The following is a 27162-nucleotide window of genomic DNA, read 5'->3' as shown; positions in this document are numbered from 1 at the left end:
GCTTCTTGTTCTGTCATCTGCCACCACTGAGAACAGCCTAGCTCCATCCTCTTTGGAACCCCTCCTTCAGGTAGTTGAAGGCTGCTATCAAATCCCCCCTCACTCTTCTCTCCTGCAGACTAAATAACCCCAGTTCCCTCAGCCTCTCCTTGTAAGTCATGTGCCCCAGCCCCCTAATAATTTTTGTTGCCCTCCGCTGGACTCTCTCCAATTTGTCCACATCCTTTCTGTAGGGGGGGGGGGGGCAAAACTGGACGTAATATTCCAGATGTGGTCTCACCAGTGCCGAATAGAGGGGAATAATCACTTCCCTCGATCTGCTCCTACTAATGCAGCCCAATATGCCATTAGCCTTCTTGGCAACAAGTGCACACTGTTGACTCATATCCAGCTTCTCGTCCACTGTAATCCCCAGGTCCTTTTATGCAGAACTGCTGCTTAGCCAGTCGGTCCCCAGCCTGTAGCAGTGCATGGGATTCTTCTGTCCTAAGTGCAGGACTCTGCACTTGTCCTTGTTGAACCTCATCAGATTTCTTTTGGCCCAATCCTCCAATTTGTCTAGGTCACTCTGGACCCTATCCCTACCCTCCAACATATCTACCTCTCCCCCTATTTTAGTGTCATCCGCAAACTTGCTGAGGGTGCAATCCATCCCATCATCCAGATCATTAATGAAGATGTTGAACAAAACCAGCCCCAGGACCAACACCTGGGGCACTCCGCTTGATACCGGCTGCCAACTAGACATTGAGCCGTTGATCACTATCCGTTGAGCCCTGACGATCTAGCCAGTTTTCTATGCACCTTATAGTCCATTCATCTAATCCATATTTTTTTAACTTGCTGGCAAGAATATTGTGGGAGACCGTATCAAAAGCTTTGCTAAAGTAAAGGAATATCACGTCCACCACTTTCCTCATATCCACAAAGACAGTTATCTCATCATAGAAGGCAATCAGGTTGGCCAGGCATGACTTGCCCTTGGTGAATCCATGTTGACTGTTCCTGATCACCTTCCTCTCCTCCAAGTGCTTCAAAATGGATTCCTTGAGGACCTGCTCCATGATTTTTCCAGGGACTGAGGTGAGGCCGACCAGTCTGTAGTTCCCCGGCTTCTCCTTCTTCCCTTTTTTAAAGATGGGCACTATATTTGCCTTTTTCCAATCGTCCGGGACCTCCCCCGAGCGCCACGAGTTTTCAAAGATAATGGCCAATGGCTCTGCAATCACATCAGCCAACTCCCTGAGCACTGTCAGATGCATTAGATCCAGCCCCATGGACTTGTGCATGTCCAGCTTTTCTAAATAGTTCTTAACCTGTTCTTTCACCACTGAGGGCTGTTCACCTCCTCCCCATAATATGTTGTCCAGTGCAGCAGTCTGGGAACTGACCTTGTCTGTGAAGACCAAGGCAAAAAAAGCATTGAGTACTTCAGCTTTTTCCACATCGTCTGTCACTCGGTTGCCCACCCATTCAGTAAGGGTCCCACACTTTTCCTGACCTTCTTGTTGTTGCTAACAATCCTGTAGAAACCCTTCTTGTTACCCTTCACATCCCTTGCTAGCTGCAACTCCAATTGTGCTTTGACCTTCCTAATTACATCACTGCATGCTTGAGCAATATTTTATACTCCTCCCATGTCATCTGTCCAAGTTTCCACTTCTTGTAAGCTTCCTTTTTTGTGTTTAAGCCCACAGAAGATTTCTCTGTTAAGCCAAGCTGGTCACCTGCCATATTTACTATTCTTTCTGCAAATCAGGATGGTTTGTTCCTGTGCCCTCAATAAGCAGGGATTTGGAGCAATCAAATTTTTGAATTGCTCCACTCTGGCTCCGCTCCAGCTCGGGACAAAAACCTACTGGTCCGGGCTCCAGCTCCGGGCTCTGCTCCAAAGCCCTGTCAATAAGGCTTCTTTAAAATACAGCCAGCTCTCCTGGACTCCTTTCCCCCCTCATATTAGCCTCCCAGGGGATTCTGCCCATCAGTTCCCTAAGGGAGTCAAAGTCTGCTTTTCTGAAGTCCAGGGGCCGAATTCTGCTGCTCTTTCTTCCTTTTGTTGGGATCCTGAACTCAACCATCTCATGGTCACTGCTGCCCAGATTGCCACCCACTTCTACTTCCCCTACCAATTCTTCCCTGTTTGTGAGCAGCAGGTCAAGAGGAGCATGGCCCCTTGTTGGTTCCTCCAGCACTTGCACCAGGAAGTTGTCCCAAACACTCTCCAAAAACTTCCTGGATTGTCTGTATACAGCTACACTGCTCTCCCAGGAGATGTCAGGGTGATTGAAGTCCCCCATAAAAAACAGGGCCTGTGATCTGGAAACTGTTGTTAGTTGTCCAAAGAAAGCTTCATTTACTTCATCCTCCTGGTCTGGTGGTCTATAGCAGACGCCCACCATGACATCACCCTTGTTGCTCTCGCATCTAATCTTAACCCAAAGACTCTCAACAGGTTTTTCTCCAGTTTCATACTGAAGCTCTGAGCAATCATACTGCTCTCTTACATACAGTGCAACTCCTCCACATTTTCTCCCTCGCCTGTTCTTCCTGACCAGTTTATACCCATCCATGACATTGCTTCAGTCTTGTGAGTTACCCCACCAAGTCTCTGTTATTTCAATCATATCATAGTTCCTTGACTGTGCCAGGACTTCCAATTCTTCCTGCTTGTTTCCCAGGCTTCTTGGGTTCGTGTACAGGCACTTAAGATAACTAGCCGATTGCTCTACTTTTTCAGTATGAATCAGGAGGCCTCCCCTGTTGCACCCTCCTCCTTGTGTTTCCTCCCGGTATCCCACTTCCCCACTTACCTCTGGGCTTAGGTCACCATCCCCCGGTGAACCTAGTTTAAAGCCCTCCTCACTAGGTTAGCAAGCCTGCCTGCGAAGATGCTCTTCTCTCTCCTAGTTAGTTGGATCCCATCTCTTCCTAGCAATCATTCTTCCTGGAACAACATCCCATGGTCAGAGAATCCAAAGCCCTCTCTCCGACACCATCTGCGTAATCACGCATTTACCTCCACAATTCGATGGTCCCTACCTGGGCCTTTTCCTTCAACAGGGAGGATGGACAAGACCACAACTTGCGTCTCAAACTCATTTATCCTTCCTCCCAGAGCCACGTCGTCTGCAGTGACCCGCTCAAGGTCATTCTTGGCAGTATCATTGGTGCCCACATGGAGAAGTAGGAAGGGGTAGTGATCCAAGGGCTCAATCAGTCTTGGCAGACACTCTGTTACATCCTGAATTCTAGCTCCAGGCAAGCAGCATGCTTCTCGAGTCTCCCGGTCTGGACGGCAGATGGATGACTCCGTCCCCCTTAGAAGGGAGTCCCCGACCTCCACTACCCGTCTCCTCTTGGGAGTGGTGGTCGTGGAACCCCCATCCCTAGGACAATGCATCCCATGCCTTCCGGTCGATGGGGTCTCCTTCTGATCCCTTCCCTCAGATGACTCTTCCAAACCATTCTCAGCTGTAGTACCTGTGCAGAGAGCCTGAAAACAGTTTCTTACCTCTATCTGCATTGGGGGTACATGAGTTCTCCTCTTTCTTCTTCTGGAGGTCATATGCTGCCAATTTTCTTCCCCGTTCTGCACTGCCCCCTCTGATTCTTCAACATGCTGTGCCTGCAGTACCAAACGCTGACTTCTACTCCTTTAGAGCTGTTATATGCTATCAATTCCTGTGATTTTTTAACTATTACAAACGGAAATCTAAATACAAAAATTTATTTTAATGTTTTAAATATTATTTAAACTCTAGTCTGACTGCATTCAGTTTCCACTAATAAAAGTTACACCCTATGGATATCACACTTTATAATACACTTGAATAAGTGAAACAGTTTAAGAGTTCCATTTTTCCTACAAATGTAATGTTAAGTACATTTGAAAGCAGGCCAAAGCAAAGGTTACATGTTCTATCCATAAAGTAAGATGTTAGTTACTAATTGTTATTTTCGTATCGTTATATTACCTGACATGAAATGTGATATTTGCAGTCAAATTCACCATCTCACACAGGCTGTAACAACTTGCCAGGACCTTACGTTACTATAGTGTTGCCATTTGCGCTGCTACAGTTCAGATCTGGCAGTATTTCCATTGTAAGCCCCTTTTTGACAAAGACTTGCTCTGACCTAAATCTTGGTACATAAAAGTCTCAGCTGGGGAGTAACTTTTTCTTATATTCCACATTTGTTTAAAACTGGATTGGCCAGTTTAAAAACTGAAGTGGTGAAAAAAAAAAGTTACAAATGAGATTCAGATTTTCTTTATTCTGAATTAAAAACAGCTTTCATATAAATAATCATTTACCATTAATCTATAATGTGAAATAATCCCTTAAAAGAACAACAAAAGTCTGACCAAACTTCCCAAATGAGGACAGGATTTCATACGTAGGTCCACTTGCTCATTTCCTGGGCTGACAAGGACTGGGTGTGCTGCAAAGAAAACAGTCAGATTCAGGGTGAGAAGTAGAGCTTTGTGGGTTCATTTCCTGACTTGGTCAGAGAGTCCCTGTGTGACTTTGGGCAAATCACTTAGTCTCTAGGTACCACAGCTATCCATCTGTAAATTCAGATAATAATATTTCCTTTCTCCAAACCTTTGTCTGTCAGATCTAATTAGACTGTAAACTCTTCAAAACAGGGACTACTACTTATCTTGTGCATGTACAGCTCCTAGCACAATGGGACACACTCTCAGCTGGGGTCTTCAGGTGATACTCTAATACAAGTAATTTGTAACAAACCTATAGTGGAATCTGTATACTGTATTATTTCACAGCCATTATTTTTTCAAAGGAGCAGGTTGTTCTTAAACAAAACATTTTATTTCCCTGTTTAGGAATGTATTCCTTAGAACTAGCTTATTAAATTAGGTCTTACCTATCTGTGTTAGGTTTTTATTTAGTGCTTATTGCTAAGTGTCCTACACAAAACCCTGCATAAAACAGTTCTTAACAACACAAGTAGGACTCGTCTACTTTTTCAAACTCCTGTTTTGCTAGTGATAACTGATTTCCCTGTATTCTATATGGCAGTGTGACAAAAGGGCACTAACATGCAGACTTCTTCCAAAGGATAGCAACCCCTTCTAGCTTTTATTTTGTATATTATCATGAATTCCCTTTTCTGAAAAGGCTCTCTCACCTTCAACTGAGGAGGAAGTGAGGTCTGAAGTGACAAACATTATCCACATGGACACCATCTGATGGGAGTCCTTTCTTCTGTACCCTCTCCCTGCCCCGCCTCCCCCTACATTTTCCTTAATATAATGGGAAGCAACCTGGTCTGCAATGAAAAGTAGAGAGTTAAACTGTCACCCTTACTTCAAAACACTTCTGGTTTTTTTTGTTTTGTTTTGTTTTATTTTACTTTTCCCAATAAGATGATAATAAAGTCAGTATGGAATCTGCAAGAAGCTTGTTGTGCATTTTTGTCTTTGTTATAAGAATTAAATACAAAATTAATCAGACTAGCAGGCACTACATTTTTGCAACCACATTTTGCAACGTACATATTCACAGGCAACAATGAAAAGATGTTTTAGGAGGATAATTTATTTGTTAACTTTTTAAAGTAAGAGAACAAAAGTGTCCTTTCCCCTGGTCACCATCTTTCTCAAAATATACATTTCCGTTTTATTATTTGCACAGCTTTATGTTTTAAACTATTGAAAACATTTTAAAAACTATTTAATGTGTGAATATGTATAGAAACTCAAATCTGACAGCAGGCAGTTTCCATTAATAAAAGTCACACCCTATAGATATCACACTTCAACATAAACTGTTTAACTTTTTCAAGTGTAAGAAATCCATTAAGCTAGAAGGACCTAATCACCAGACAGGAGCTTTTTCTTTATTCAGAAAGTAGCTGATTACAAATAGAAAGGGCTGAAACTTTGAAGTAGCTTGGCCATGGTACACTAACTCATCTTACTGCTGTTCTCTTGGCATATACAGACATTTACATGGAAACACACAATTACTATTCCTTCTGCCAATAAAAAAGGTTTTAAATAATCAATACTGAAATACAGCAAATATAAGACATGTAATCATTTAAATAATACATTTATGATAAATACCATAATAAAAAAGAAACTAATATTGTTTGAAAAGATATAATACACATTTAATCAACTAAAAGTGCTTAATTACGTTGCTATTTACAGTGACTTTGCTGAAATCAGAAACTTTTGCCCTAGACCATACGATTGAAGCGATCTGAACTGGAAATATTTCCTGTCCACTCACTGCCAGTTTCTGCTCCCAGAGTGATATAACAGATGACATTGAGTACAATAAATTCTTTTATTAACCATAAATTTGAGACTGCTTTAGGGATTTGAAGTGTTCAGTTTCATGCTGAAAAAATGTAATGTTATCCACAGACCTTCAGTGTGTGTAACAAAAACAGAGGCACAGGTTATGCTACTTTGATCAAATTTTGAAGAAAAAAAAAGCCTTTTGATTTTGACAATATGTTAAAAAGATTTACAAACTTTTTTTTTAATATGAGCCCCAAATAGTACACTGAGCATTTTACTATATGAAACAATTACTCCTAACAAACAAGACTTTGGACAAAAAGTTAATGCTATGCACAGGTTTTCTCCTGCCAGCCATTTTAGTTAAACAACACACAGGAAGTCAGAATTGCAGCATAAGATTTAAGAGTTTAAACATTTAACTGTAAAGATTAGCGAGTTAAATCAAGGCAGTAGTTCTTACAATCTTTACCAGGCTTCCTTTTGTCAGAGCTAACATGAATGTCTAAAAAGCTAATCTTTGAACACTTAACAGGAAGATAAATATGGTATATAAAACACTTCCAGTTAAAGCCTTCATCTACTACACAGAAAATGTCCTGTTATTGTACTAACTTGAGAAGTGGGTCCTAAAACTGCTGTAAGCTTCCACTTCCACTGTAAATAATAACTCACAACAACAACAAAGCTACTTGGAATAAATATGAAACATAAATATTGAAACAATTATTTTCTCTGTTGTAACCAAAACTCATCAAGCCAAAAGAAAAGCAAACTACTAAACTATCACACTGAATTTGCAAAAGTGAAGTTCTGCATGTGAGTGGAACACAATAACCACCAACCAAAATGTTCATATCAAATATAATACAGCTAACCTGAAAAATAATTATTCATACCTATCAGCATTGTTGGATTATACTGGGTTTTAGCCTCATTTATTTTGTGGCTTCTATTCTTGCATTTACTGCCAAAAGAGTAATAAAAAGAAAATTCTGTCTTTGCAGCTCATTCTTTAGTGAGCTGAATGTCCCATTTTAAAATCTCTGCATGACATTTCACGGCTAGCGGTCCTTACTCGAAAAGAACCCCAAAAGTGAATGGCATGATTAGTGAATTACTCTTACAAATGCAACTATATGGAAAAACCTAAGCTATACCGACTTGTATTATCCCTAACTTATGAATAAAAGATACAGGTTTTGTTTCCATTGCTGTTCTGGAACAGCATAGAATAATAACTTGACACCTGTTAAGGGTCAAGTTTTGTTGATATTTTAACTTACGTGTGTGTGTGTGTGTGAGAGAGACAGAAAGAGAGAGAGAGATTGATTAACATTTAATTTCAGTCAAAAGAAAGATAAACCACAAAATTAATTACAGAATATTAACAACTCAGCCTTTAATCTAGGGATATACTAACTGACAGAATTGTAATAATAGAGCTTTAACTATGATGGCTTATACAATCCTGATAGTCTTCAACATTTATTTCACTTATTAAACATTTTTCTATTATTAAACAAAAAAAAGATCTGACACTGAAAACTAATTCATGACAAAAACATCAAGGATAAGGGCCAGACTCTCAACTGGCATAAATCAATGTAGTTTCATTGACTTCAGTGGAGCTACATTAATTTACACAGCTGAGGATCTTCCCCCCATGTTGTCTGGAGCTGTTAATACACGTCCTGTGTAATGACACAGAGAGGCTTCAGAAAAAGATTTGATGCTGTAAACAAAATCAAAGATCTTAGCAATTCAGAAGGCCCCTTAAATCCAAATCAGTAGGGTACCAGCACTCCAGCACATTTGTTATGTGCTGACGGAGTTGTTGTCTTTAGGATGAGATGTGAAACAGAGATCCTTGACCACTTATAGTCATAAAAGACCCTATGGTTCTGTTTTGTAATTTTAGTATGATTTTTGAAATTATAGTGTCTGTCTGTCTAAATTCCCCTTAGAGTTACAACTGGATACACTATTCTTCATTTCCTGTCAGAAAATGTACAGCATTACAATGCACTGTTAAATAATTGCTGCGTTCCACCACAGAGGCAGTTGCTTTTCAGTGGAGGCTGAAATGGTTCCTATATATCCTTTGTCTTCTTCACAAGATTGTAAATCTTAGTTAATGCTTGTGAAGTACTCACCATTTTGAAATCCTCAGATGAAAAGCACAATCAAAACATTAAATATTGTAAATCTTTTAGAATGGTGCTGTTTTATACGTGGTGCATTTCATAATCTAGTGAGAGATTTTCACAGGCACAAATGGAAATTTACCTCTGCCTTTTTTGGCCAGATTGTAAAAAAACAGGTGCCTAAAATTACATTCTTTGGGTGGAATTTTCAGAAGAGCTAAGTGACTTATGAGCGCAAGCCCCATTGAAAATTAGTGGGAGCTAAATGCCTAACTTGTTAGGCACTTTGAAAGTCCCATCCTGTACTCTGAAGTCATTTAGGTGCTTTTGAAAATCCCATCACTAAGTCCTTATTTAGATGCAGGCCTAAATAAGTGGCCTGATTTCCAAAAATGCTGAGAAACCAGTGCTCCCACTAAAGCCAAGATGAGCTGCTACATGCTAGGCACTTCTGAAAATCAGGCCTCTTATTTAGGAACCTACATATGGACGTAGAAGCCAAACTCTAGGCACACAAAGAGAAATTCAATTAAGTAAATGAATTTTACCACTGACTTCAGGGAGACAGGCTTTTGACCCCCGTTTTAAAAATCTTGACCCTTGCTTCTAACTCATGGGCTATGTCTACACTACAGAGCCTATGCCAGCATAGCTTTGCCTCCTACTGTAGATGCAGCATGCACCGACAGAAGGAAAAGCTTTCTCTACTGGTACAGGAACCCCACCTCCCCAAACAACATTAGCTCAACAGAAGTCTTCTTCTGTTGGCATAAGTGCATCTACACTTGGAGTTTTGTGACCATAGCTATGTTGCTAGAGGATATGTTTTTTTCACACCCCTTACCAATATAGCTATGCCAGTATTAGGTGCAGACCAGGCCACTTATAAGTGATAAGCACAGGCCCTGACTGTTAATTTGAATCACTTTATAAAACCAAAACATATTTTTCAAAAACAGATAAGATATTGTAAATACACCTCTACCCCAATATAACGCTGTCTTCAGGAGCCAAAAAATCTTACCGCGTTATAGGTAAAACCGTGTTATATCGAACTTGCTTTGATCCACCGAAGTGCGCAGCCCCGCCACCCCGGAGCGCTGCTTTACCGTGTTATATCCGAATTCGTGTTATATCGGGTCGCGTTATATCGGGGTAGAGGTGTATGTTACTGTTAAAAACTGTACATATTTCCTATTATATTTTCTGATAGCCATATAAACCATGCACAGAATACCCACTTGTAATTGTAAATGAACAGCCAGCAGTTTCTAGCCTAATCATTTATAATATTGGCTGTTTGGATCAAAACATTTACAGGACAGGCTTTTCAACATTTCAAACATGGTTAAGTGAAAGGTAACAAAGAACCCCCAGATAAAAGTATTATCCAAAATTGTTATTATATATTAACTATATTAATATATATTAATGCATATTATATATTAATATGTATATATAAATTATAAAAAAGTTATTTCAAAAACTCAAACTACTTTATAATCAAATAGTCGAAAATAGCTATCTATATGGATATAAACTCTAAAAGCAAAACTTCCATCAATTTCATTAGGGTCACCTAAGATCTTTTTTTAATGTTTTTTTAACGTTGGACTCAAAACCTTTAGGAAAAGTAATAGGAACATAACTGAGTTAAGCAAAAGAATATTTGATAGAGAAGAAAATAAAATCAAGGTATATATTTAGGTGAAAATATTACAAATTTAGGATTTCAAAAGTGTCCTGGTTAACAGAAAAAAACAGTATTTCAAAATACAGAGTAAAAGCAATTAGAAAACACAGATTGAGTGAAATGTATTCTTGCAAGAAATTCTTATGAAGGATCACCTTGAATGCGTTTGATGCTGAGGAGACTCCATAACTTTTCTTTACACAAAAGCAGTCATCAGCAGAGCACAACCAGATGTTACGCTTTCTTTTCTTAGTTTGTGTAAACCCCCATGACCTCTTTCAAATTAAAAAAGGGAATAGCATTTTTTTAAAGCCACAGGAGCTATCATTAGTGAAGCATTCTAAGGATTTTCATTAATTCATAGCCAGCCAACCAGGAATTTTCCCACAGCCTTATACAAAAAAAGTCAGGGAAGTCACTGATTGCTTGGTTGGATTTGAATATGGTCAGAAGTAAGATCAGAAATATTTAGTTCCTCCCACTGGAGTGGGGGGGGGGGGGTGTTCAGAAATGAAAATCCAAGTCTGCTCACCAAGAATGATCAAAATTGACTAGTTCACATAGCCATTTAAAATCCCAGTGAAAGTAAAATATGAAGCATAAGTTTAAATCACTTAGGAAAAATCAGATACAAATAAATTAAATGAATTAGAAACATTGATATAGACAATTTTTAGAAATTGTTCTTCAAAAATGTCATAAAAAAGATGCATATCCAGTAAAGAGTACATTTTTAAAATGCAGTGCAATTCATAAATTAAATGTACTCAAATGACTTCTTCCTAAGGAACTTGGTTTTAGCAAAGTATTTAAAACTATATGCTAGACTGGAATATTATGAGTTTGAGCCTGTCAGGTGCTTACACCCATTGAACTCCATGCGGGTTGAAAGGATTCAACACCTTGGAAGAGCTGGTGCTGAGTACTGCCAGTTTGGAAGCCCTTATAGAATATTCACTACCCAAAAACTTTATTAACACATGGATTAAAGCTGACTAGTTGTGCCAGGTATCCTCCCAGAACATCGAGTGCACCTACTCTTACATCTCTTGAATCCAGTTGTTACACACAACAGTACTCCTCACAACCTTAACTCTGCCCCCAGAACTAATACGATAAACTGGGGATAGTATGTTTTGGCCAGGGCTGCCCTATAATAAACGGACATGAGGAGTGTACCATTTTATGTGGTGTGGTGTGACCCACAGAATTGTATTCTCTCATTTATCTGCATGCCCTCCAACTGTCCTTCACTGTGTTAGGGACAGGTATATTGACTAATGCTGGGATTAATTGCAATAAGTAGCTGCAGCTCACACTGTGATACAAAGAGTGATGCATCTGTACCCAATGGATCTGGGACCCCTCATTTCTGTGCTGAATTATGCGGGTTATGCAAATAGAGGAGCACAATATTCTTGTTGAGGGATTTGTAACAGTCTGGCGGTAAACATGACAGTGTACTACAGGGCAGAGATGCAGGTGGTGTTGTAAGGGGAATCCTGAGGACAAGAGTCAAGGGGTGCTAACATTTGGTGTGACAAGGTGCTGTTAGCAGCTATAAATTGAGCCTTTGGAAGCCAGCACCCTGGTCACTTAGAACACCCAGAGCACTGGGTGTAGTTAGAGTAGGAGAGGCTGAGGTAGTTTGGGCTTGGAAGAGTAGAAGGGATCATTTGCACCTGTAGGGAGCCTGATGAACTAATGAGGTAATTAGCTTGCCAGCTGGGTAGCTCTGAGAAGAAAGCAAGTAGTATGAGCCAGGGAGCAGGAAGGGGGTTCCAGATAACTGCTGCTATGTTGTGATATATTTGGAGCATAAACCACAATAAAGACACTTGGAACCCTGCTGGACCGTGTTTGGTGCTTAATTCACAGAGAGTGTTCACTAGTCAGTGTTTCCAGGAGGTGAAGAGGGAGCCCCTTCACAGGTGGTTTATACAGAGTAGGTGAAATAGTCAAGTATAGGCCAGACCTACCCAGCTGGTATTCATGAAGTGTGCCCCAAATGCAACTTTTGCCTTACTCAGGACATAGTGTGACAGTTTCTCCTACCATAGGCATCCCCACAGTATCCCATATCATATGGAAAAAGAGTGCTATGATGTCTGTCAGAGCAGGTTGGAGCATCATTCAAGGAGGGCAGAGTTAAGGTTACAGAGAGGGGCTGGTATGCACCGTAACTCATCTTTTCCTGGTTTCAGAGATTTAAAGTATAAGTGCACTTGACATTCTGAAGGGTATGTGGCACTGCCAGTCAACCTTAACTCTGTATTAATAAAGTTTTTGGGCAGTGAATGACCCTTGTTTTTTCAGTAAGTGGTGGTAATGATGGGGGTATGACTAGGGAGTACCTATGCAGAGGCACAAGAAAGTTTCCTGGGAACACATTACTGGAAGTCTGTTACCATCTCTGGCCTCCTCCTGGACTCTGCATGTCCCCAGTATGAGTGGAAGGGCAATGAGGAGGAAGGTAGGTGGTAAACCAATGGGCTGTGAGAAGCACATCTACCAGCTGGAGGCAGCAAAGAGGCATGGATGAAAGACTCAGGGTACGTCTACACTTACCTCCGGGTCCGACGGCAGGCAATCGATGTTCTGGGATCGATTTATCGCGTCTTGTCTAGACGCGATAAATCGATCCCGGGTCGATCCCGGAAGTGCTCGCCGTCGACGCCGGTACTCCAGCTCAGTGAGAGGAGTACGCGGCATCGACGGGGGAGCCTTCCTGTTGCGTCTGGACTCGCGGTAAGTTCGGACTAAGGTACTTCGAATTCAGCTACGTTATTAACGTAGCTGAATTTGCGTACCTTAGTCCGAAGTGGGGGGGTAGTGTGGACCAGGCCTCAGATACCATACTCCATTCAGGGCTAATGTAGGGGCAAAGTGCCCTGCACAACACTCTGAAGTCTAGGAGGATTGCTGAGGTTTGAAGTGGCCTGTTCATCTCAATGGGTGATCTCCTCACCACCTCCCCAAGTCTACCCCATCCCCTGTTATGAACTATCAGTTTTCAGGACAATCTCACCGTGCATGTAGGTTTTAGAGCAACTTTAATATTAATATCATCTCTTTATTGGGGGCTGAATCTGAAGAACGCATTGACCAAATGACTTCAAATTTGTATGCAGAAGCATACCCCTGTTTCTGTTGTGCTATGCAATATTCAAGATAATCATACTGTTCACACAGATATTAGTGAAAATTAAAAGAAGCTCATAGTACGGGAGGGGCCTTATATTGAGAATCCCTTGTTCAAATGACCCCAAATTTGCACTGCAAACGCTATCCCAACCTCTGTTACAGCATACCTATTTTCAAGACAATCCCCCTATGTGTGTGTACTTTAGAACACTTTGATTATTAAAATCGGCTCCTTATTTGGGGACTGTATCTGAGAAACCCTTGAGCAAATGATCCCACTTGCACCACTATATCTACCTCTGGCTCTAATGTGGCAGAGCAGCAGTGCCACCACAGTTAAAATTGCACCAGATTTTCATTTTAACGGGATGAGAAAGGTTCTACAAAAATTCTGGCTTTTAGGTTAGACTATCATTTACAATATTTATTGCTATTTGTGGATTGCTTGATTTTTTTATAACCCTTTGTGAAGGGAGAATGTCATTTGAGGTTTGTTCTGCCTTTTTTTTTTTAAAAGAACTACAATTTTTCTAAGGAACCTCAACATTTTGAAGGGGAAAATCAAGAGGTCTGAACCCTTAGTTTGTGTAGATGGATTAATTATTGTAGAGAGTTTAAATGTGTTTATTTTTAATGAAAAATATGGGTTACTGATTTGATTTATACAATATTCTGACAGTGCATTAGTCAATGTTGACATCACATAAGTTTTTAGAACAGAGCTCTCTACTATGGGTAGTTTCCTGATACTTAATAATCACTTTGATCATACTGACATTGATGAGAGTCACAGCTACTTTCTTTGCTATACATACCTCACACTCAGACCCACTGTTCAGAAAATGAGTCAGGAGCATGTGGCATGGTTACATTATCCTAATGCTGCTGCTTACTAGAATCTTTAATCTTCCCTCTATTTAATTAATGCTATTATTCTTGACAACTCCTCTAAAGTAAAATCTGAGTATGCATAACGATTGCAGGCAAAACTTCCAGAAGACGACCCTGCACAATGCAACTAATGTGCACAAGACAGCCTCAGAAAACTCCCAAGTGTAGGTAGGACTTGAGCTAATTCACAGTACATGGGTGGTGCTCAGGTTCAAAAGCCACAGTATGTCATCTTTTAGCCCTCAATTATTCATAGATTCATAGATTCATAGATTCTAGGACTGGAAGGGACCTCGAGAGGTCATCGAGTCCAGTCCCCTGCCCGCATGGCAGGACCAAATACTGTCTAGACCATCCCTGATAGACATTTATCTAACCTACTCTTAAATATCTCCAGAGATGGAGATTCCACAACCTCCCTAGGCAATTTATTCCAGTGTTTAACCACCCTGACAGTTAGGAACTTTTTCCTAATGTCCAACCTAGACCTCCCTTGCTGCAGTTTAAGCCCATTGCTTCTTGTTCTATCCTCAGAGGCTAAGGTGAACAAGTTTTCTCCCTCCTCCTTATGACACCCTTTTAGATACCTGAAAACTGCTATCATGTCCCCTCTCAGTCTTCTCCTTTCCAAACTAAACAAACCCAATTCTTTCAGCCTTGCTTCATAGGTCATGTTCTCAAGACCTTTAATCATTCTTGTTGCTCTTCTCTGGACCCTTTCCAATTTCTCCACATCTTTCTTGAAATGCGGTGCCCAGAACTGGACACAATACTCCAGCTGAGGCCTAACCAGAGCAGAGTAGAGCGGAAGAATGACTTCTCGTGTCTTGCTCACAACACACCTGTTAATACATGCCAGAATCATGTTTGCTTTTTTTGCAACAGCATCACACTGTTGACTCATATTTAGCTTGTGGTCCACTATAACCCTAGATCCCTTTCTGCCATACTCCTTCCTAGACAGTCTCTTCCCATTCTGTATGTGTGAAACTGATTTTTTCTTCCTAAGTGGAGCACTTTGCATTTGTCTTTGTTAAACTTCATCCTGTTTAACTCAGACCATTTCTCCAATTTGTCCAGATCATTTTGAATTATGACCCTGTCCTCCAAAGCAGTTGCAATCCCTCCCAGTTTGGTATCATCCGCAAACTTAATAATCGTACTTTCTATACCAATATCTAAGTCGTTAATGAAGATATTGAACAGAGCCGGTCCCAAAACAGACCCCTGCGGAACCCCACTCGTTATGCCTTTCCAGCAGGATTGGGAACCATTAATAACAACTCTCTGAGTACGGTTATCCAGCCAGTTATGCACCCACCTTATAGTAGCCCCATCTAAATTGTATTTGCCTAGTTTGTCGATAAGAATATCATGCGAGACCGTATCAAATGCCTTACTAAAGTCTAGGTATACCACATCCACAGCTTCTCCCTTATCCACAAGACTCGTTATCCTATCGAAGAAAGCTATCAGATTGGTTTGACATGATTTGTTCTTTACAAATCCATGCTGGCTGTTCCCTATCACCTTACCACCTTCCAATTAATCTGATGTCAGGCTGTCTGCAACCATTCTGGATTGCAACTAAACTCTAGTCCTGATGCACATGGGCAAATTTCTTCCTCTGACATGTCAACTTGGTTCAAGCCATATTGTAGATCCAATTTTTACCTTGAATAATTTTTTTAATCTTGCTTTCTCAAAGTAGGAGTGGGTACCAGACACTAGCCCAGATCAATCTTGAGTGGATGATATTAATTTGGGGAGGATCAGAGCCACAATAGGCAAAATAAAGTTACAAGAACTGTAACATTTTGATTCCATTTTGAGGGGGAGAGGAATGGGCTGCATCTTGGAAACCCCTTGCTCAAACAACCACAAATTTTGATCACTAATTTTACCCTAGGTCCCGGCAGGCAGAGCAATTTTCAAGACAACCCAAATAAGCATGTGGATTTTAGAGAACTTTTTAAAAATCATCTGTTAAATAGTAAGCCATTATAGTGGTACTATCAACTCCTTCTATCAGAGTGTTTGTCAGACCATTTATTTCTAAGCGTTTTACAAAGCAATACCTACAATTTGAAAACTGGTTATTAGAAATGGGTCCAGTGGAGTTTAAAGATCAGTCAGATTTACTAAGAAACATCTGTAACATGGAAACTTGTTATAGCTAATGTTAAACAATATGCACTTGACTTCCCTACATTGCTCAATATCCGCTGTCCACATTCATGCATGTTCATGGCATACTTCCAAGAATTAACTTTTGGAAGTACATTTTGTATCGTTATATACACTTGATACAGGTGCCGCATTCAATTGCAGAAATAAACAACATTAAATAGATTATTTTATAATTTCAACTGATAGTACTGGTTTATTTTTAATATTTTTTCTATTTTTATCCATTTAAATGTTCACTTTTCTGGGAAATTATGGGAGGGGTCAGACAATAATTATTTAATAACAGTAGACATTGACATTCAAAAAGTTAAAGCTATACAACTGTTAAAACACAAATTGCCAATATCAAATGTGAAAATATTCAAAGTAACTATCCCTAAATCAAAGTCTAAGTGCTCCAGCAGCATTTTTCTTACTTTGTCTATCTGTAAATTTCAATTATCCACGGATATATTTTTTCAGATATTTTTGGGTGTGTATCGTGAAACTGACTTTACCGAATTGACTGATAAAAAACTAATCCTTCCAAGACTATTTATCATTTTTTTTAAAAAGAGACCCCTTAGATTATATGGGTCAATATTACACTTTTCACACCACTGTGGAATTCTGGGGTCACTCATTCTACAGTCTGATGACAATTATTGTGAAACCCAGGAAGAGATGTTTTCAGTATGCTATTGAATGCACAACATATTGTTAAAGTAGCATAAGGCCTAACATGCTGGAAAAGGAAGCATACAGAAGATGTTTAAATATATGTCTCAGCTAACAGGATTTAGGATAGTCACTAAAGTGACAAAGGGGTTCAAAACCATATATTTTTGTTAAATAAATATTGCACATCAGAACAGCTGCAGGAAACCATCCATTACTGTAGCAAACTGCTATATGCTGTAAAGTAATCATTATTCTCTGATTTTAAACTCTTGTGGAAACTCATACAGAGGCACAAGTACAAGTGTAAACAATGGTGACTATAATTGTCAAAGCTTGGAAAGGTAAATAGCTGGATGAATTTACAATTGCAAAAAACATGTGATAGGATAAAATCTTTTTTTCCAGTTTAACGGTTTATATCTAATCTCGAAACAGGGTTTCAAAAATATATGCATTTAAAATAAATCAAGCTGAATGTCCATTTGAAAGTAATAAAAAGTAGCTTAATTAGAATAGCTCCTATGACTTGCCCTTCTTTCACAAAATTGTTTGTCAAAATTAATATAGTTTTATGGGGAGGGAAGAACAAGGGAACATCACAAAATTAATGGAGATATATAACCTGAGATATAAATTGTATGTATTTTTTCAAATTGTGCTATGCTTTATGTATCAGTTTTTACACATAATGTTCAGTTTTATGTTAAACAGATAAACAAAGCATAAATACAGCATAAAACTTCAAGGTAAATTGTTAACTTTCAGAAAAATAAAAATAAAACTTTTGGAGCTTCCTCCTTCAAGCACCATTGAACATTATTGGGAGCATTACACTTCATATTTTACAAGCACAAGTAAAGTCAAGAGAAATTATTTTCACATTTAAAAATTGAAGACCAATTTTAGTCTTATTGTTCACCAATAAAACTCTGCACTCCTGTCATTTTTATAGTACCCTAATAAAATGCCAAATTAATTGGCAAACTTCAGCCTTTGAGCAGAATTAAATGAGCAAATTCACATCAAAGCTTTGTTTCATCATCTTTGGACGGATCTGTTGAAAAAGACAGCTGGTCCTTATTAAACACCCATTTAAAATGTTGCAGCTTTAATGAACTAACATCCACATTACACTAACATTATCAAGTAATTACCTAGAGAAAGAAAAGCTAGAGTCATCTAATGATGGCTTGACTTTTTTCCACCAGTGGACAAGAAAATATTTAAATCTATTAAATGAATTAAGTATTTGTTTTGCCCCTCAAATAAATTACCTAGATTTTGAAATTAGTCTGACTGATACATTTGTTTCAAGTTGTTAAGAGGCAACTTTTGTTTGTTGAAATCTAAACCATGGCATGCATTATAAAGAGGAAACAAATCCAGTCCATAATATTGCTGGGGGGCCTTCAACTACAGAAATGCTTGTTAGGTCATGAGCCTTTTGAATGGCCTGAATAGTCAAAGTACACAATTACACAATAAAATGCATGTAAAAGATTAAAGATGCATTTTTATTGTCAATATTCAGAACAAGTTTATTATAAGTAAACTGGAATAAGTTTTCATCCTTTTTCTTCTCTGAATGTTTTGTGCATTTGAAAGCCAACTCTGAAAATACATTACTTGCACTATTTAGACTAAATGCTTTTTATGGAAGAAAGGCTCAGACTCAATATAAAACAATTGTAATGAAGAGACATCTTCCTGTTCGAGTAGTGTATATACTTAAATTGTGTTGTTGGTTTTTAAATAAACATAAAGCAATAGGCATGCTGTAGTTAGCATGTTTTTTATGGAAATTTAGTTAAGTGATCTAGGCTATGTCTACAATACAGATCCTAACCCAGAATAGTTATGTTGGCATAGCTACGCCACCACAGCCCCCATGTCTGGACGCAAACTTCTTCTGTTGGTGTAGAACAGGGGTAGGCAACCTTTCAGAAGTGGTGTGCCGAGTCTTCATTTATTCACTCTAATTTAAGGTTTCGCGTGCCAGTAATACATTTTAACATTTTTAGAAAGTCTCTTTCTATAAGTCTATAATATATAACTAAACTATTGTTGTATGAAAAGTAAATAAGGTTTTTAAAATGCTTAAGAAGTTTCATTTAAAATTAAATTAAAATGCAGAGCCCCCCGGACCAGTGGCCAGGACCCGGGCAGTGTGAGTGCCACTGAAAATCAGCTCGAAAATCAAACTTTCTGAAGATCAGAAAGTTTGGGGGGGAGGCATGGGTAGAATGGATTGCACACATAGCACCTGGCATGGGGAAGGGAATCAGGAACCCTAGCATGGGAGAGCAGGGGGACACGCAGGAGCTCATGGCATGAGGGACGCGATGATGAAGACTGCAGAAAATCCCTGAAATAGAAGCGGATGGGAGGATGGCACATAGGAAGCTTCTGGGGGAGAATGGAGGAATGCAAGGAGCCCCTTGTGGGCAACGTACAATACTCTTTTTGTTTTTTTGCTTTAAAATATGCCAAATGCTATATTCTCTCTCAGTCAATAGACTCATTAATCTTATGTTTTAGTCTGAACACAGTCAAGGGCCTGATCCTGCACAGTTAAGAATGTGGAAAACTTTACTCACATGAGTAGTCCCATTGGAGTCAACAAAATTAGTTATGTGAGTAAAGCTACCCATGTGCTTAACTCTTTGCAGGACTGGGCCCCAAATATGTACCACTAAATTTTAAAGCTCAGTCCTTCATTCCTTACAATACCTACATGGGGAAATTAACGGAAATAGCTATTTCAGAATAAGTGTCCACACAGGGAGCTATTCCAGAATAGCTATTGTGCTTTAAATTTCCATCCTAACTCAAACTTGTACAACTTGCAAATGTAGATAAGCCTTAAAATTGAAGTAAATGCGTGAAACCCTGACCCCACTGAAATCAAAGGAAGTTCTGCCACTGACATTAGTGAGGCCAGGAGGATTTCACTCAGTGAGACTACTCATGTGCTCGTAAGTTACACATATGCTTAACTGTTTTGCTTGTTCAGAGCCATGTTGGTCTTGCAGGACTGGGATCAAACTACTACAAAAGAATGCACTGCAAGAATTTACATATTTTGCAACTAAAGTTGTCAGGACCTGTTCCATAACCTTTAGATTTTGCAAATTCAAATGATCTTTAAGAATAAGCTGAGGGTCTCTGAATTGAAACAGCAAATACTTGCAAATATAAATTCTTACCAACACAAATCTACACTATTCCTTTACCAAATGAAGTTTTTACTGCAATAAAACAAAGACAAATTTCAAATATTTACATTAGATTAAAAGCAAAAAGATTATAGTATTTCTTAGACAAGCTCAGATTTTTTTGTTCTAATAAATTAAGCAAACCTAAGCAGAATGTGACATGAAAATTTCACATATGAGGAAAATGAGCATGAATTTGGGGAAAATAAATAAAAGTGCTCAAATTGGGGGGGGCAGGTTTCCCCCCAATGCAGTTGTGAGAAAAGTGTGACATATCCACACAATTCTACCAGTGGTAAGAAAAATAACACACACATAGATAAGTCACATTCTATCTCTTGTTTAATTACTCAAATATCAACAGTTAAGCAATATTTTTTTCAATACTATACTAGTGAAAATTAGCTTAACAAGCATTGTTTTACTCAAAACACATTAGACATGCTTGCTATTCATCTCTCTCTATAAAGTTTTTAGATTTGTTCCTGCCCTTAACCTACAGATTAGAAACCATTTATAAATAAGCTACAATAAGAATATCTCTTTGAATAAGGTACAATTACTTCAGGGCTTATGTCTTTTCAATCAGTCAGTGTCCCTGCAGTGTTTAGAGTGGCAGAGGGGAAGTGGCCTGTGGTTAAACAGAGGAAATACCAAGGAATTTTAATAGAGCAAATAGTCTCTTTACTTCCTACAGGGTAGCACTTCAAAGGCAGGCCTGCCCCAGAGCAGACAATGTGTTACAGGGGCCATCAGTCATTTAATAGTATGTCATGTCTATTCAAAACTTACATGCAGTCCAAGATAAATACCACACAACCAAGACAATGGGTCCCTTCCTGCAGTCATTCCTCTGGCAAAACTCCCACTTAAGTCAATACGAGTTTTCTCAATTAAGAATTGTACTACAGAATAAAATTCATTATCTAAAAAACTGGTCAGGCAAATTTGCTAACTGGAAATAAAAAATATATTGGTAACACAGTCTAACTGATTGGAATGTTTGTTTAGGAAATTAAAACCTTAAATTTGTTGTATGTGATACAAAAATAAAGGTTTTCTTCACAGTAACTTGAAAGGTTGTGTTTTTAGCAGATTTATTAGAGGGGAGCATTTTAAAACCTTTACATTAAACAGACCCAGATATAATCAGTTTAATATATACAATATAATTCATTATGTAAGGAAAAATCAATTAAATATATATTGCACATTCCTCTAGATGTCAAGATAAGCAAAATTAATCAAGCATTATAACTCCTAATAGGTAATGACAGTATATTTAATAGCTGCTGCTGAACCTGACAGAAATATGTATGCTGGTAGTTTGAAATATGTGGCGCACACAGCTTACATCTTGTGAAACATGAATATTATAGTAAAATGTATTTTGCTAGTAAACCATGACTTAAGATGCAATATGTGAATTTTTTCTCTCTCTTACATAGTTTCCAGTGTTTTCTAACTTCCAGTGAATTACACTATTCCCTCCATACCCCTGATTTGTGCCTTGCAGGAACTTTTTCAAATGTTATGATCTGAAACTAATGAAATCATTAGTGAGAATCTAACAAAAAAGAAAGGCAATGAAAGTCAGTCTTTTCCTTCCTATGGTCCTTGGAACTCCACAATTTAACTAGAATTCTCGCTAGCCTTTGTGGGGAGAAAACACTGAAAGGTGATTTTTGAAAAACAAACAGGAAAACGCAGCAAGAAAAGTCTGAAGCTAACGCACCAGGAGCCGGAACAAAAGGTAAAGACCAATAACGGAATGTTTCACCTTCCAGCTCGCCACCTCCCCGCCCCCCGCCAATTTACTTTTCCTACATCCTCTGTCTGATGATCAGGCCTGAAGCTAAGACCCCAAGCCGGCCTCGAATCATTAAAATAACAAAGCCCAAATGATCGCCTTTTTATCCTGCTGGCAGGGCAGGTCGAGTTAAGGAAGGAGAGAGCTGCGGATAAAGGACCTGTTGAGTGACTTCTTCACACTCGCTGGTTAAACGATGCCTCGCACCCCCAGGGCGAGAAACCAGTAACTATCCCTTCTCTGGAAATGCCACCTTTCCTCCTGGCCGCAAATTACCAGCTGCAGAGCCTTGGAGCAGCAGCAAAGGAGTTGCAGAAGAGGCTCCCCACTCCCCCCCGCACACTGCCCAGCGAGCTCTCCTTGCATGTTCGGGAGAAGCAGCAAGTCGGCCAGGCAGGTAGGCACCACACCTGCATTGCTCAGATGGGCTGGGCTGCAAAGAGTCCGCTGCCCACGGGACAGCGCTTGCGAGGCTTAGCTGGGAAACTCTGGCATCTCCCCACGCCACTCCGCCAAATCCTGCAAGTTTGGAAAACCCAACTCAGCGCATGAATCTGCCCGACTGTGCGGAGAAAAGAGAAACAAAGCTTCAGTCCACTCACCCTCCATCCACACGTGTCGGCCGCAGGCTCCCGCCTGCTGCTGGGTCCTCCCGCAGGCCCAGCCAGCTGGTGACCCTTGAAGCAGGCGATCAGAGTGAAGAAAAAGGAGCTGAACTGGAGCCAAGGTGCCATGGTCTGCAGCGGCAGTGCACGGAGACCGGAGTCTGAGCAGAAGCAACAGCAGGAGGGGGGGTTAGCTGCGTGCATGCGCGAGAGAATGGGCAGCTGCTGCCCCCCCCCCCCCCCCGCTGGTGGCAGGGGGGCTGTTCCTTGCGAAGAGAACTACAATAACTGTGTCTGGCGCAGAATGCAATCGTTGTCCCTCCTCCCCAGCCCCTAGTCATGTACTATTTTTTGGCAATGAAAAGAGATGCTTCTTCAAAGTCTTTGCCTCTAAGGAAGGCGAGATTACTCAGGAACACCACAGCTCCAAAAAGGAAAGTTAGCAAGACTTGCATGCAAGTGTCTGTGTGCACGTCTTTCCCATGGGCCTTTAACTGTCCGTGTCCTGTCCCCTCTGCACGGACATTAAAGATCATATAGTATTTTTTTGAGAATAGGAGGTTTGCTCCGGTGGCTAACCATTTTTCCCTATCTTCACCCCATCTGTTGTTCACCTATCTGCTACACTTTGTCCAGAGGTGGGTATATTTCAATATACGGATTTTGTCCCCACTCTTGCAAACATGTACGCACATGTGTAACTTTACTCAGGGGAGCAGTCCCGGTGATGTCATGAGTAAAGTTACTCACATCTACACATAGGACTGGGGCTATCGTTTGCAAAACACTGAGAATTTTGCAATGAAATAATAAATCATAACATTTCAAAAAAGACAAACTGAAGGTAAATGCTATCCAATAAATTTAAAGGTAGAAAAAGCAATAGAAATTACTTGTATTTATGTTTATTTTACTTTTTTTGTATTGACCTCTATACTGCAAACTTTGACCAAAACTAAATTTATTTAAAAAAAACAACATAGTGTTTCTAATAAATATAAATTACAACAGCATTGTATTTTGATGTATTCTTGTCATGACAACTAACACAAACTTTTTGAACAGAAGAAACACACACCCTTAAGGACACACTGGAGATTGTTGTTCCTAAAACAGCTCACCTAAAACAGACAAATGCACTGTGGGTAAAATTTTCAAAAGCATCTAAAGTGACATAGGAGCCTAAGTTTTATTGAACATAAAATGGAACTTAGGCTTCTAAGTCACTTAGTTCCAATGACTTTTGATAATTTTACTATTGTTAACACTGCCCAAAAAAACAATCCTGATGATGGCATGAATGAAACCAGCAGGATCCATAAAGGACTACATGGCTCAACCTGATCAGAATAAAACTGTAATGGAGCAAGTCGCAGCAAAAATGACCAGGATTTGGATGAGTTTGAAAGGATATGTGAAACAGAAATCACTTATTTCAAAAATAAATAACATAGACTTACCCTTATCATATGGCTTTATCTGCATTTAATATTATATAGGATAAGGCCACTCACTTATATTTAGGTATGTTATTGAAAACAAAAGGAAAGTATTCTGCAGATGTATATTCTTGTAATATTTACAACAGTTTTTTTTTAATAAAGTATAATTAGCAAGCAGAGAGTTTCTCATTTTCCTTAATCTTTTTACAGTCCTCTTTCTTATTTTATTTCCCTCTTACACGATTAATTTAAGTTTTTATACTCAAAATATTCTTGTCCACATATTATCTATGGGAATTTGGTTGGAGTAAATGGAATACTTCATGGTAGAAGAAAGTGCAACTCCATCTAGCATGTCTCTCTAGAATAGAGCATGTGATTGAACACTCCCAAGAAAAAGGGGACTACTTCAACTTCCAATAGCAAACTTAACTCTGTCACCTTGCATGGAAGCATTACAGTTGAGTCTCCCCTTAATGACCACATGACATATATGCAACAATATAAAATAATATTACAATGGGCTGCCTAGAATATAAGTGTATCACTGCCCTCTAATCAACAGAACCAGAAATGCTCAAGTATGTTTCAGAGGCCCTATATGGCTAACAGCAAACAGAATCTCTTCTTTGGCTCAAGCAATAGGAGTCTGTGCCTTTGGAGTAGAATTAATTAGCCATGGCGTACAGCATAGTGACACCTGTGAAGTCCTACATGGCCATCGATTCTGTCGCTGAGAATACAGATGTCTTTAAAATTTCATGTCAGCTTACTCTTGTCTGAATTCTTATGTTTAATGCAATATTAATTGAATGCTGCAGTGCTAGACATCACTTTAAGCAGACTAACACAGATACAGGGACAAAGTCAGACCTGGTGTAAGAGGACTTAATTCCACAGACTTTATGCAATATTTTGGTTTATCCCAGAAATTTCCATGAGACAGGTGGCCAAACTGTGGCTTGCAGCTCTTTTACAGTTAAAGTATGGCTCGCGGAGCCCCCCACCTACTCCCCTATTCTCCACCTACCAGGCTGGGGGCGGGGGGGCGGGGAGCTCGGGGCTTCTCCCAAAGACAACTGGTGACTGCTGAGAGTTGGGGGCACAATTTAAAGGTTCACCCCCCCCCAACAGCTTGAGTCACATACCCCAGGCATGCCCCCCTTACCCTCAGCGACCCCTTCCCACAGCTCCCAGGTGTTAGCTCCACATGGAGAGGCAGTAGTAAACAGATGGGAGCTGCAGGGAGGGGCTGCTGCTTTAGCTCCGGGAGAAGAGGCAGCAGCTAAAACAGCAGCACTCCCTGCAGCTCCCACTGCTTCTCCTCTCAGGCCACAGCTCCCAGCTTGTTGGCTCCAGCAGCTGCCGTACAAGGAGGAAGCCTGGTGGCACCATGTGACTAAGCGGGGCCAGCAAACCCTGGCAAAAATCGGTGGGGGTGGGTACATGATCCCACATGCCCCCCCCCCATTGTCCCAAGCTTCTGCCCAGCGGGGAGGGGTTCTTGGGACTTCAGACCCATAGGGTGCGCCTGCCAGGGCTTGGTGCTTAAACAGGAGCGGGGCTGAAGCCCCAACCCCCGGCAGGTGCCTGCTGCACGGCTGAAGCCCTGTCAGGTGTGCCCTGGCTCTCGAACTTCTGAAGATTGTCATATGTGGCTCGGAGCGTCAATAAATTTGGCCACCCCTGGTATATAGCACACATCCTTTGTTAGCAGTACATTTCCAAGCCATAAGGACTTGCAGTTATAGTACTTTCCATATGAGGGCACTCTTGTTATTATGTATTCCTCTTTGTTTCACATTTCTTCTTTTCCACTCCAGGATGAGGTTGGCCTTTTTTCCAAGACCCCACCTCCACCCCCCACCCCCACCCCCCGCCCATACACCCATTTTTTTACTTACCTTTGTCCACCGTAAAGGTCTGTTGTTATAACAACATTCTTTTTGGCCACATATGGTTGGATACATCTCCCTTTGGAGCCCATCAGCCAAAGGAGGCAGAGGCATGCTTTCTACTCCAGAGGCTCTGCACTGTCTCTACAATGCTCTCAACTGCTATCATTCTATAAGTGAGGGGCTAAATTTAGTTCCCCAACATTGTAGAAAGTTATGCTCTTAATAGATAACTGGACTAGCCCCACACTATTTCTACAGATAGATGAACACTGTTAACTGGTGTAAATTGGCATAGATCCACTGCCTTCAATGGAGCTATGAAGATTTATACCAGCTGAGGATTCAGCCTGTGTAAATCTGCATAGTTCTACTGTATTTAATGGAGTTCATTTACACCAGGGGTAGGCAACCTATGGCACGTGTGCCGAAGGCAGTGCGCAAGCTGATTTTCAATGGCACTCACACTGCCCGGGTCCTGGCCACCAGTCCGGGGGGCTCTGTATTTTAAATTAATTTTAAATGAAGCTTCTTAAACATTTTAAAAACCTTATTTACTTTACATACAACAATAGTTCAGTTATATATTATAGACTTATAGAAAGAGACCTTCTAAAAACGTTAAAATGTATTACTGGCATGCGAAACCTTACATTAGAGTGAATAAATGAAGACTTGGCACACCACTTCTGAAAGGTTGCCGACCCCTGATTTACACTAAGGGTCTAGCTAGCTCAACATCCAATAAGTTTGATGCTCTGCAAGCTTTGGACAACTCTTTAAGGTAAATTTGCAGGAAAGACAAGATCAGAAATTAGAATGTTGTAGAAAGACAGACTGGAAATCTAGCACTGCCTTTTGCTTTGTCAGTTTTTAGCATATAAGTATGTGTTGTGTCCCTTTTCCATTTCACAAAATTTGGATGCCTCTTTTAATGATGCCATCAAATCACTGAGACAGTACAGACTCCCTCTCTTTCTGGCAGGGTATAAATCAGGAACATACATTATGTCAGTAAAATATTGCAAAAAATAAATGCTCCCATGAGATTTAACCTGCAAGAATACCTATCGTCTTGAAATTTTTGTGAATGGCAAACACCTGCATTTTCAACAGCGTAAATGTATTATTGTATTTTTATTTTATTTATATATGATCTAAGAGTCAACTACATGATTTACAAAGGTTTAAAG

The 27162-nt window shown here is 39.9% G+C and overlaps 1 protein-coding gene across 1 annotated transcript in view; it reads right to left on the bottom strand.

Annotated features, from left to right (window-relative positions):
• The window catches only part of IL17RD (interleukin 17 receptor D), a 93697-nt gene extending 70930 nt beyond the window's left edge, over nt 1–22767 (bottom strand). Inside the window, exon 1 of the mRNA XM_024220997.2 lies at nt 22630–22767. Coding sequence (XP_024076765.2) covers nt 22630–22761 — 132 coding nt within the window. The 5' untranslated portion in view covers nt 22762–22767. The remainder of the gene's footprint in view (nt 1–22629) is intronic.
• Nucleotides 22768–27162: the final 4395 nt, after the last annotated feature.

This window comes from Terrapene carolina, unplaced genomic scaffold, assembly GCF_002925995.2.
Source record: "Terrapene carolina triunguis isolate 2854851 unplaced genomic scaffold, T_m_triunguis-2.0 Scaffold89, whole genome shotgun sequence".
NCBI classification, from domain to species: domain Eukaryota; kingdom Metazoa; phylum Chordata; order Testudines; family Emydidae; genus Terrapene; species Terrapene triunguis.
The sequence above is the reverse complement of the archived record's forward strand: the minus strand, read 5'-3'. Positions and strand labels throughout refer to the sequence as shown.